Source organism: Urocitellus parryii, chromosome 1 (assembly GCF_045843805.1).
Source record: "Urocitellus parryii isolate mUroPar1 chromosome 1, mUroPar1.hap1, whole genome shotgun sequence".
Taxonomy (NCBI): domain Eukaryota; kingdom Metazoa; phylum Chordata; class Mammalia; order Rodentia; family Sciuridae; genus Urocitellus; species Urocitellus parryii.
The window spans coordinates 250,206,855-250,218,889 of record NC_135531.1 but is presented as its reverse complement, the minus strand read 5'-3'; the positions used below and the strand labels follow the sequence as shown (position 1 = coordinate 250,218,889).

Below are 12,035 nucleotides of genomic sequence, written 5' to 3'. Positions count from 1 at the left end.
GTCATAATATACCTGGTCAGCTAATTTTAAAATTGGGGCAGGCAAAGGGAAGGTCTATTGTTATGATTGGAAACAGATAGGGGAGCTCAAAATGGCTACATTTTAAGCACATAGTTTTGTAACTTAAATGGTTCTGCCCAACCACACATTGTGAAATTTAAGTGTTAGCTTATAATAAAAATTTCTGGTACATATCGGGAAACTAAGACCATGAGTTTAACTTGGACAGAAAAGAGAACATTAATCTTATAAAGTAATTTCAGAAAATGGTCATATTTAATATGAATTGGAAATTATGGCAATCTTCCAGTTTTGTTTTAAAGGCCATTAGAGTTCTTTGGAAAGTATATTTCCTAGAAGTTTCTTTTTTTTTGGTACAGGAGATTTTGGTACCAGAGATTGAACTCAAGGGCACTAGACCACTGAGCCACATCCCAGGCCTATTTTGTATTTTATTTAGAGACAGAGTCTCACTGAGTTGCTTATTAGCACCTCGCTTTTGCTGAGGTTGGCTTTGAACTTGCAATCCTCCCGCCTCAGGCTCTTGAGCCGCTGGAATTACAGGTGCGTGCCATCACACCTGGCTAGAAATTTAACATCATGGCCAAACTGTGCTAAAACTTTGGTTTTAGTCTATAGATGGTAAGACCAATGGTCTTGTTTTATCTTTTTCTTTTCCTCTACCAGATCCCTTAGTCACATCTAGCAATTCCACTTCTTAGGGTTAACTATCTTTTTTTGAAGATTTAAATGCCTTTCCTCTTCCCTTCAGTGTAGTTAAATTTTCATGGCTGATTATTACAGTCATGTCCTTGCAAACATTCTTAGCTTCTTTGCCTCTTATTCCCTTAGTTCATGTTCTTTGGGCAAAAATCTCAAAACTGGACAAAAGTCATGCCTGTACCTGAACAGCTGAGCATGCCTAAAGAAAATGCTTTTTATAATTTTTTTTTAATTTTAAATTCAGGACTACAAATTTCAAATAAGCACATAATAAGTAGCCTTGCAGTCTTAATTTACTTCCTTGGTACACTGTCCTCCTCTTCATTTTATATTTTCTCTGACCTCATACTCTTAACCTCCTTCCTCTTCTTTCTCAGTGTGCTATGTAAGTTATTAACAAAGAATACAGTTGGGAACTCTCTTCTTTTTCTGTTCATATCCATCACTAAACCAGAATCTCAGCTTGCATTCTTATCCTTTTTGCTGTTTTGTAGTTGAAGTGGTAAACAATCATTTCACTTTTTAAAAACCCTTAGTCTTGCCTTCTATTTTATTACCTATTCCATTTTTCTGTCTCTCTTCACAGATGAATTTCACAAATTATTGCTCATTTATAGCCTCTGTCTACTTGTTTTCATTTCTTCACCTCACATTTTTTCTTTAACTCATTCAGGTTAGGCTTAGATCTCTATTATTCTACCCTAAATGCTCTCAATGTGTTCATCAAGTAGCTTTTATTTTAGTACTCGTACCAAAACAATATTTGCCAAATTTGGGAAAGGTGGGAATTATTCTTAAGCTTTTTAGCCCAAGGAAAATGACTTTTAACATTTGTGATGTGGGCCAGAGTATCATATGTGAGGACAGTGTCATTTATTGAAATTTGAGAACATAGTAGCATGATACTTATACTTAGAATTAAAGGTTTGAATAGTATTGGTAAGTTTTTATTTTGTAGGGTTAATCTGATTAACAGTTAATGGATTCTTAGTATCTCCCTTTCCTTTGAAAAATAATACAATAATAATTTTGGAAACTCTGTATTTCTTTGCTATGCTTAGTTAAAATTTGTGTCATGTATGCCAGTGTACTCTTGCTGCTCAGAAAGGAGGATTAAACTCTTCAAAAGAAATTCATTGTATAAGTATATATTTTTAACAAATTTATGAAAGCTGCCACAGTCTCTTAATTCCTCAGAAGAGCGAAACAGTACTGTCAGCATTTTAAAAAGATGCCAGTAATTGATTATTTTAAAAAATTTTTTACTTGTTCATTTTTAGTACTGTATGAATTAAACAACCCTCACTCCTTTTCTAGTATAAGAAATGTGGTAGAGTAGAAAAACATCAACTTAATGTTAGAAGACTTGAGTTCAGCATTTTCCTCCACCACTAACTTCTGTGACATTTGACATATTGTTTGGCCTAGACTAGTTGAAATGTAGCTTAAGATTTTAAACTACACCCTGATAATGACTTCACAAAAAGGGCTTAGTGTTGACTAGACTAGGATATGTGTGTGTATGTGAATCTTTTACGCTTTAGAGTTGTTCCTCAAGAGCTAAGCTTAATGTAGTAAATATTAACTGTACAGTTGGTATACATTTATTGACTTTTAATTTGTAAGAGTAGTGACTTTATTCTAGAGTGTTATATTATTACAGAGGTATAACTATTCAAACAGATTTTTAAATTTGTTACTTTAGTCATTTATAAGTAAGCATTTGAAATTACTATAACTCATTTTTAAAGGGTTAGTATTAAATTTTAAATTAAAATTACTTTGTAGTTTCTTGTTATCCTATTATATGCATTTAAAAGTTATAGCGAATTACATTCAGTCTGCAGTTACTCTCCAGCGGACGTATTTTAAATTGACAATATGTGTAACTGCTCATTTTCTTGTTTTCAAGGTCATGAAGTCTCTAATAAGTTGTTTTATGTGATAACATATGAAGAATTAGCCAGTTTAACATTGAAAAAGTTATTTGTGCATCTTTCAAAATCTTTCAAATAAATTAGTGAAATTTTAAATCTGTTTTATGATTTATAGGCAATCAGTTTGCTTCACTTGTATGTACTTAAAATATTAGCTAGAATTTTGTATGCCCAAAAAGTATTTACTACAATTTATTTAATCAGTCTCTTTTGAGATTTAAAGTATTTCCAGCAAGACCATTTGAAATTATTTTATTCCAATGGAAACTTTAAAATGGAGAATAATAAGAGTTGGTAAGAGCAGAAAAAGAAATTATTAAGTATAAATGTAGTACATTGGCTAAAGGCTTAATAATAAATTTAGTAGCACAGGATTTTAAAAGGTTGGTGTGCCAGGTGAAATAGCACATATCTGTAATCCCAGCTCCTCAGGAAGCTGAAATAGGAGTATCCCAAGTCAAGTCTAGCATGGGCAAGTTAATGAAAAATAAACATAAAGATGGTAAGAGATGTAGCTTAGTAGCAGGGTATTTACCTAACATGCCTGAGGTAAATTATTTGATGTCAATCCCTAGTACCGCCAAAAAATAAAAACAAAGGAACAAAAATGTGTGGTGATATTATATGGGCACAAAGTACTTTTTATAGTTAGTGCATTGATCAGTTTAATATGTGGTCTCTTTACATAGAGATTACAGAGATATTGGTTGAATTAACTCAAAATACAAAGAAACTAATATAGAGGATTTATATTTAAAACATTATACTTATATATGTGCCTGTTAAGAAATATAGTTACAACCAAAAGAATGGAAATAATTACTGCACTTTTATTTCTTTCAGCTCCTGGAACCTGTTTGCCACCAGCTATTTGAACTCTATCGTAGCTCTGAAGTTCGACTGAAGAGGTTCACGCTACAGTTCTTACCAGAATTGATGTGGGTTTATTTACGGCTTACAGTTAGCCGAGACAGACAGAGTAATGGTTGCATTGAAGCACTTCTGTTAGGAATTTATAATTTGGTAAGTTGAAAATGGTAGTTTGTGATATATAAAATACTTTTAAAAAGTCCTCTGAAATCATATTTAAGGAATATTTTGAGAAAATTAAATTGAAATATCTACTGAATAATTTGAACTAATTAAGTATAGATAAGCATTTTATAAAGTAGATGAAACTATAATTGATGGCATTGTTAATCTTAGGACTTATTTCTTCAACTTATTTTATTTGATCACTATTTATGAATGCTTTTTGTGTAAGGAATTGAGTTGACTTTAATGTTGTTCCTGCTTTTAGGGCAACTTATGCTGTATTAGAGAAGATGTTTACACATGAATAATAATGAAAAGTTTGTATGAAAAAGAACTTCAGAGAGAAACTGAAATATTAGCTGAAGTTTTTGCCAACTTTACTAAGAGGAATAGTTTTGACAGGTTGAGATTAGAAGTAGGTGAGATGATAATCAAATGAGCATAAGCAAAGAAGCAGGGAAGTCATGTCATGCCCTGGAAAAAGGAAAGTAATTGAAGCACAGAAGGAAAAATGATTTTTATCAGTTTTAGACAGTCTTTAAAAGTGAAGAGTTTAGGTTTTCTTTAGTATGCATTGGGAAAGCAGTTTTGAGCAGAAGAACTGTGCAGTATATTAGAAAGGTGAATCTGGAAGTTGCAGAGACCTTGGAATTATAAATTGAATTTAGTCATCACTCCTTATATTTTGAAGGCTACATGTTTAATTGAAAAGAGTAGGAGAAGTAGACATGGGATTCCTGTTCTCTTAGGAGAGGATATCAGTTAAGGGGAAAAGTCCAATATACTGTTAAAGCATACTATGATTTTGTAAATCTGAGTAAGAACACAATGGAAACTAGAGTGAGAAAAGAAACAACTAATACTTGATAGTATAATTTGAAGACTGACATGGGGAGGGTATATTAGAAAGGAAAGGAAGTACTTACAAGGTTACAAGGACTGTACAAAGTGAGGTGAAAACGTGGGAGAGAGTTGGGGGAACATGGGAACATGATGACCCTTACATATGACCCTTCTGAAGATTTGAGCAGCAAGACTTTTCCTGTGCAATGCAAGGGAACAAAATAATACATTATATTTCTACCCTGATATGCCTTCTTTAAAGAATTGGAAAATTACCTGAGTTCATCAATAAAGAATTGTGAATATTATGATTATATGTTAGAATCATTGATGGGGGAATGGTTGAGAAATATCCAGCTTAAAACTTAAATGCTTCTATTGAGCTTCATAATATAGAGGTTACATAGATATTTCCAAATCAAAGTGTAGTTTTTCACCCAGAGTGTAGTTTTATCATTAAAATTTGATATAGCAATTTAAAAATGTTAATTATGATTTGATACTGCATTCTTCATGAAACTCTTCTTTTTTAGTACCTTAAAAATTAGTATTGCTTTTGCTTTTTTTCATCATGCTTAATTTAAGACATTTTTGTAAAAATTCTGTCCTTTGAAGTCTTGTGTTCTTTGTATTCAATATACTCTGCAAACAATACTCCACATAATAACATTTGATTTTATAGTTGAGAGGTATAAAGTACTAGATAATTGAGCTTCACAATAAATATTCTATAGCAGTGCTTTTTCCTTTAAGTCTTATCATTTAAATCATTGGAAAATATTTTCCATTACTGGAAGTCTGAAGGAAGGAGTAAGGGCTTTAGAATCATTCATATTCAATTCAAAATCATGAGGTACTATTTATTGGGTATTTTAAATTTTGAGCAAGTTACTTAATATCTTGACTACTGTTGCCTCACCTGCAAAACAAAAAAATAAAACATTGTTAGTAGAATTAAAAGTAATTGAAACCAAGTGGGCGGGGTGCCACACACACCTGTAATCCCAGCAGGTAGGGAGTCTGAGGCAGGAGGATCTTGAGTTCAAAGCCAACCTCAGTAATAAGCTAGGTACTAAGCAACTCATTGAGACCCTGTCTCTAAATAAAACACAACATAGGGCTAGGGATGTGGCTCCATGGTTGAGTGCCCCTGAGTTCAATCCCCAGTACCAAAAAAAAAAAAAAAAAAAAGGCAATTTGAAGATATTTAATAAATGTTTATCATTTTTATTGTCATCATACTTGAGGGTAGGCTTTTTTTTTTTAATGAAAAACTAGGAGTAAAATTTTCTACTTTGCTAACTTACTTGATTATTTTTTCTTTTAAAACAGGACATTTGTTTTATGTATCCTGTGTTTTCTCTAGTGTTGGCTACATATTTAGTAATGTTTGCTGATTTAGTAATTTAGTGTTTTAGATTATTTTAACATTAAGCTATAATTTTTATTAATTTGTTTCATGTAATAATTTAGTAATTGGATAAATAAAAGATATTTTGTGAAGCAGATTGTTTGCAAGTTATTGGCAGTACTTATTGGTTTTAATTATATTTTGACACTTCAAAAATAGCATACTATATAAGAAAATGCCAGTTATAAGTAAGAAATTTAACCTCAGATTTCTGACTTTTAATTCCCATAATAAACGTATTCACTTTTCTCTGTGGTTCTCAGTTTTTTTTCCTATGTACTGATTTCTCTCTTTTCCTCCATTTCTTCCTCTCCCGCCCCCTCCCGCCCAAATAACCCCAGAGGGAGTTTTATATGGCCTTTAACAAGTTTCAGCATATCTTTCTCCATAAGATATGGAGAAATACACACAAAGATAACTTCAAAATATTGGGCTAAATGGTATACTTAATAATAAAAATTGAATTTTTGGGCCGGGGGGGGGGTATGTCTAACTTAAATCAGGCCCCTTTATCTTAGAGTAAACATTTTTTGCAATACAATGACCAAGGTGTGGTAATAACTAGTTTGATTACAAAGAAGCTATGTGGGGTCTCTGGAGACTTTTCTTGCCAAAATTCGAGATTGGTATTTGTTCATGTGTAATTTGTACTCTCTCCTAACATAGTAAACTCAGAAATGAGTCCATTGGGAAGTTCTTTCAGGTTTGTGTCTTAGTGATGATAGTTGTTTTTATTGTTATTCTGTTTATTGTTTTTATTTTCCTTTTATGCTGTGCTGTTACTCATTCTCTGACTACCTGCCATCCAAGTCTACTAAGGACAGTATGGGTTTTAAGCCAGTGATGTGTACTAATATGAGTTATAAAGAAACATAAAAGTAAGGCAATAGGCAAAAAGAAAGATGCTGCAGCTTAGGCTCCTGATTGTCATTCATAGGCAGATGTTTATTGATACCTGAGGAAGTTTAGAGGAACTAGAGGCTGGAGAAATGAAGGACACCTTTGTTCTTTTTATGAAGAGATAATGTTGTTTAAAAAATAATCACAAAAATTTTCTTGAAGCTCAGTAGAAATTATCTAAATGTAAATTTATTTTTAATCACGTGGATTGATCAGTTATGTTAACATGTTTATTTTAGTTCAGTAGTTTATTGCTGAATGATTGCAAGAGTTTTTTTTTTAAATTCAGGATTCATTCTTAAGAAAGATGACAGGTATTGTGTATATTAGTTTGATTGTGGTTGTAACATGCTGTACACAATAAATACATGTAATTTTTATTTGTTAATTATGCCTCAGTAAAGCTGGAAAAAAATCCATTCTGCATTACAACAATGTTTTAATCTCCCTGTTCTATATGTAAATTTAACATAAAATTGATTTATGTGCCTGTTTCTTGTATTGATTTAGTGTAATACTTTGCTCAATAGATCTCTGTGGGTTTTAAATACTCCCATAGTATACAAATTTGCTGATAATTAAGTTATAAAAAATATGATAGGGTAGTAATATGTTTAATATATCATTTTTAAAATTCTTTAGTTACCAATTATATTCTATAAATTAAGGAAGTAATTATTTTTTCTGTACAGTATAAACCTGTGATTATTTCATTATCTTTGTGCTTTTTTTTTTGTGTGTGTGTGTGTGTGTGACTATAGGAAATTGCTGATAAAGATGGAAATAATAAAGTTCTATCTTTCACTATCCCTTCCTTATCCAAGCCTTCAATATACCATGAAGTAAGTAACCTGGGGAAGATGTGATTGTTATATTGAGATATAATATATATTATTATATTGAGATACAAAGCCATTTTTTAAAAACCAGAGATAGAATCCTAACATATGTTTACTGACTTGTTTCTTTATTTTTTTAGTATATCTATATTTTTAGCTGTTGATGGACCTTTGTTTTATTAATTAATTAATTAATTTATTTATTTATTTATGTGCGGTGCTGAGAATCGAACTCAGTGCCTCACAAATGCAAGGCAAGCGCTCTACCACTGAGCCACAACCTTAGCCTCTGACTGGTTTCTAAAAAGTAGATGTTTGTGCCAGATGTAGTGGTTATGCCTGTAATTCCAGCAACTCAGGAGGTTTAGAAAGGAGAGTAGAAGGTTCAAGGCCAGTCTTGGCAATGTAGTGAGACCCTGTCTCAGAATAAAAATAAAAGGGCTGGAGATGGAGCTCAGCACCCCTGAGTTCAGTCCCCAGTACCACCAAAATAAACAAACAAATAAATAAATAAAATCAGTCGTTTGTTAGCTTGGCAACTTGGTGCACACTAATAACCCAGCGACTTAGGAGGCTGAGACAGGAGAATGCAAATTATATGTTTGTATTATATTTCCAGCCTGCCCTTTTGTTATTGGTGATGTTAAGACTGAACTTTGTGAAGAGAGGTGGAAAGTAGTTAATGAAAAAGTTTCCTTTAGTTCTTATTTCTTCTACCACCAGTATCATTTTAATTTTTAAAATAGATTTTTGTGGATTTTTAAAGATAAATCTTACTTTTAAAAGTCTTCCATATCCCTTAGAAACTATCTGTTAAATTGTTTCATTTTTACTATTCTTTAGGAAACTGACTACTTAGAATGTTAACACCATTGTATTTCAGGGTAAAGGAGTCTAATTCACACAATCTAGCTAATCAATAACATTATACTTTTTTGCTTACCTTTATTTTGTTGAATATGAGAACACTGATAATTATATGGGTAGATGATGCCTGTCAGGCTGAACTCTTTCTTCCTGCTCTCTTTAAGTAAAATCCAACAAAGAAGTGAATCAAACTTGTGATCTTCAGTGTTCAGTGCATAAAATTGTGAGGAAAGTATTTACAGAAACATTCTAAAAATTATATTCCATTTTCCTGTCAACATAGTATCCTTCTTGTCTAATAGCTGTATACAGCAATTAACTTTCTTAATTAATTCCCCTGGACTTTGTTTTCTGTTGAAATAGAAAGTCTCCTGTTTAGCCAGGATTCATTTTTAGCATAGACTACTTCATAGATTTAGTGAGGCTCAAAGCAATTTATTGAGACCCTGTCTCTAAATAAAACATAAAAAAAGGATCAGGGATGTGGTTCAGTGCTTAAGCACTCTGGGTTCAATCCCCAATTACCCTTCTCCCCCTGCCAAAAAAAAACCTTTAGATTATAGTCCTCAATATTGTTTGTATTAAATGATTATAAGCAATTATGATCTTTTCTGGAGTACAAAAAAATTAAAATTGATTTTTTTAAAATGACTGATTCCTAGTTATTCCATAACTTTGAAAAAATGAAGCAGTATGTTTTAATTTTATCTATTTTACATACATAATTTCCTAAATAAGCTGTAGAATTTGTATAATTGAGAAATGGAAAAGATTTCAAAGGAGAAGAATAAATTATCTGATACTGCCTTTGTTTAAGCAAAAATAAATATGATTACATGATACAGACTTTATTTTAGAGACACTATCTGATACTGTACCTTATTTTGGTAGCCCTCAACAATTGGATCTATGGCTTTGACAGAAGGGGCTTTGTGTCAACATGATCTCATCAGAGTTGTTTATAGTGATCTTCATCCTCAGAGAGAAACATTCACTGCACAAAACAGGTAATGGACAAAATTGTAGATGGTAACAATTGTAAATTTATGCTTCATAGTTAACCATGATTACTTCAGTTTAGGTTTGATATAAGAACAGTTCAAAAGCAAAGTAGTGAAATACATGGTAGTACAGATTGAGCATCCTTAATCTGAAAGTCAAAAATCTGAAATGCTCCAAAATCTGAAACTTTTTGAGTGCCAGCATAACACTGCAAATAGAAAATTCCATACATGACTTCATGTCATTGGGACATAATAAAAATGCAGGTACACTAAAATTATTGTATAAAATTACCTTCACATTATGTATATAAGGTATGTATAAACATAAATTAATTTCTTATTTATACTTGGGTCTGAACCCAAGATATTTCATAAATATTCCCAAATTCAAAATTCTTCTGGTCCCAGTCATTTTGGATATTGGTTATTCATCTTGTAGTTAATACCCATCTATCTAATGCTTGGTAATATGTTATGGTAATCTTATATAAAACTTGTAGAGTGTGGGTGCGGAGTCAGCCAAACCAGTATTCATGTTCTAGTACTGCAATGTGGAATGTGCCCTTGGGGCATTTTATCTAATCTCTACACTTTGCTTTTTTGATTATAGAATGGAATTAGTACCTAATATCAGATAAATTGCAAAGTTTGAGGGCACAGTTCCAAGACTGTCCTCAATTCTGATAGCAACAAAAGTTTTCTGGAGCGGGTGGGGACCCCCAAACCACCCTTTTGTTTAATGATTTTCTAGAAGAACTTTCAGAACCCAATAAAAGCCATTGTTCACAGCTGTGGTTTATTATAGGGAATGGATACAAATTAAAATCTGCCCGAGGAAGAGATGTGTGGGGTAGAATATGGGAGGACCCCCAAAACACAAAGCTTCTATTTTCCTTTCCCACAGAGTCAGAATACCTCCTAGCATCAATGTATGACCATATACACAGAGGGTTGATGTCTCAGGAAACTCTCAAGCTTTGATTTCCAGAATTTTATTGAGGCCTCATTGTATAAGCATGAGTAGTTAAATTGATTGCCCATATGGTTGATCTCAGCCTCCAACTTGACTGATACAGTATGACCTGAAGCCATCACATTAAATCACACTGTGGTTCTTTCTGGCATAGCCAGCCCCCACCTAAAATGTCAAATGTGTACAGCACTACCCTAAGTTTTGCTGTCACCTGCCCCTACCCTAAACAAAGATATTTCTAATTATATATTTCTAATTAGTTACTTCCTAAAATCAAGGACCAGTCTTCTCTTTGGGCAAGGCCAATTACTTACTATATAGGCCATGTCCTGGTCATTGACCAAGGCTCTTTTAAGCAAAAATAAATGTGTTTACCTGGATAAACACATTTAGTATAGCATTTGTATAACACAGCATACTATCATCATGAATATGTCTAACTAACATTTGGAGAAGGTAATATAAGTTAGGGATTTAAAGAAATAACTAACTTGCCTTTTAAAGCCACTGTAAGCATTTTGTAGCAATTTGGTCTACTTTGTGATATACTTAGGCAGAAATGTTTTTCATAGAAATTAGCTGATGATTAATTAAACCTAGCAGTTTTCATTAGTATTCATACTGAGGAGATTTTACCTCAATTTAGGAGTACATTTACTCATTAAGATCAAAATTATGTGCTAGGGTTGTAGCTCAGCGGGAGAGTGCTTGTCTCTCATGCCTGAGACCCTGGGTTCGATCCCCAGCACCACATCTACAACTAAAAAAAATTTTAAAAAAGATCAATATTATAACTTTACCAGTAATGTCAGTGTTGTACCATATCATAAGATGGCAGTAGCTATAACCTGTCAGAGGAGGGGATTTACATACCTCCTCTTTTTAATGGAGGTATGTAAATCCCCTCCTCTTTTTAATGTGGTTGGCTTTCTATATCTATGTATTCTATATCTATGTATTCAACCAACCATAGATGGAAAGTATTTGAAAAAAATTGCATTTGTACTGAACACATGGACTTTTTTCTTGTCACTCTTCCCTAAACAATACATTATAACAATCATTTATATAATGTTTGCATTTATTAGGCATTATGGGTAATCTAGAGATGATTAAAGTGTGTGTGTAGGTAGGTACACATAAGTTATGTGCAAATACTGTATTGTTCTATATAAGGATTTAAGCATCTGTGGATTTTGAATATTACAAGGGTTCTTGAACTGATTACCCCTGAGGAATAACTCCTAGGCAGGAGAAAGCATTCTCCAGACACAGACACATTTCTGTAGTTGTTGACCTCTGATGAAGTGCTTGGCCAGAATTCTATTTCTTCTTACCGTCTTATAGATTTTACACATATGGTAGAAAATGGTATGATTTTCCATATGTCCTGACATGTTGTTTGGAATATAACTTTGATGATTGTTTTTATAAGCAAGGTGCTTTATATTTATAACTCTTGGAGAAGACTTTATCCCAACTTTAAATAACAGGGTTTTTTGT

The 12,035-nt window shown here is 32.5% G+C and overlaps 1 protein-coding gene across 2 annotated transcripts in view; it reads left to right on the top strand.

Moving 5' to 3' along the window:
- Positions 1-12,035, top strand: part of Hycc2 (hyccin PI4KA lipid kinase complex subunit 2) — a 78,040-nt gene that overhangs the window by 39,544 nt on the left and 26,461 nt on the right. For both annotated transcript variants that reach the window (XM_026405365.2, XM_026405364.2), the window contains exons 7-9: positions 3,504-3,683; positions 7,611-7,691; positions 9,447-9,562. In XM_026405365.2, the coding sequence (XP_026261150.1) occupies positions 3,597-3,683; positions 7,611-7,691; positions 9,447-9,562 (284 nt within the window). In that variant the 5' untranslated portion in view covers positions 3,504-3,596. The remainder of the gene's footprint in view (positions 1-3,503; positions 3,684-7,610; positions 7,692-9,446; positions 9,563-12,035) is intronic.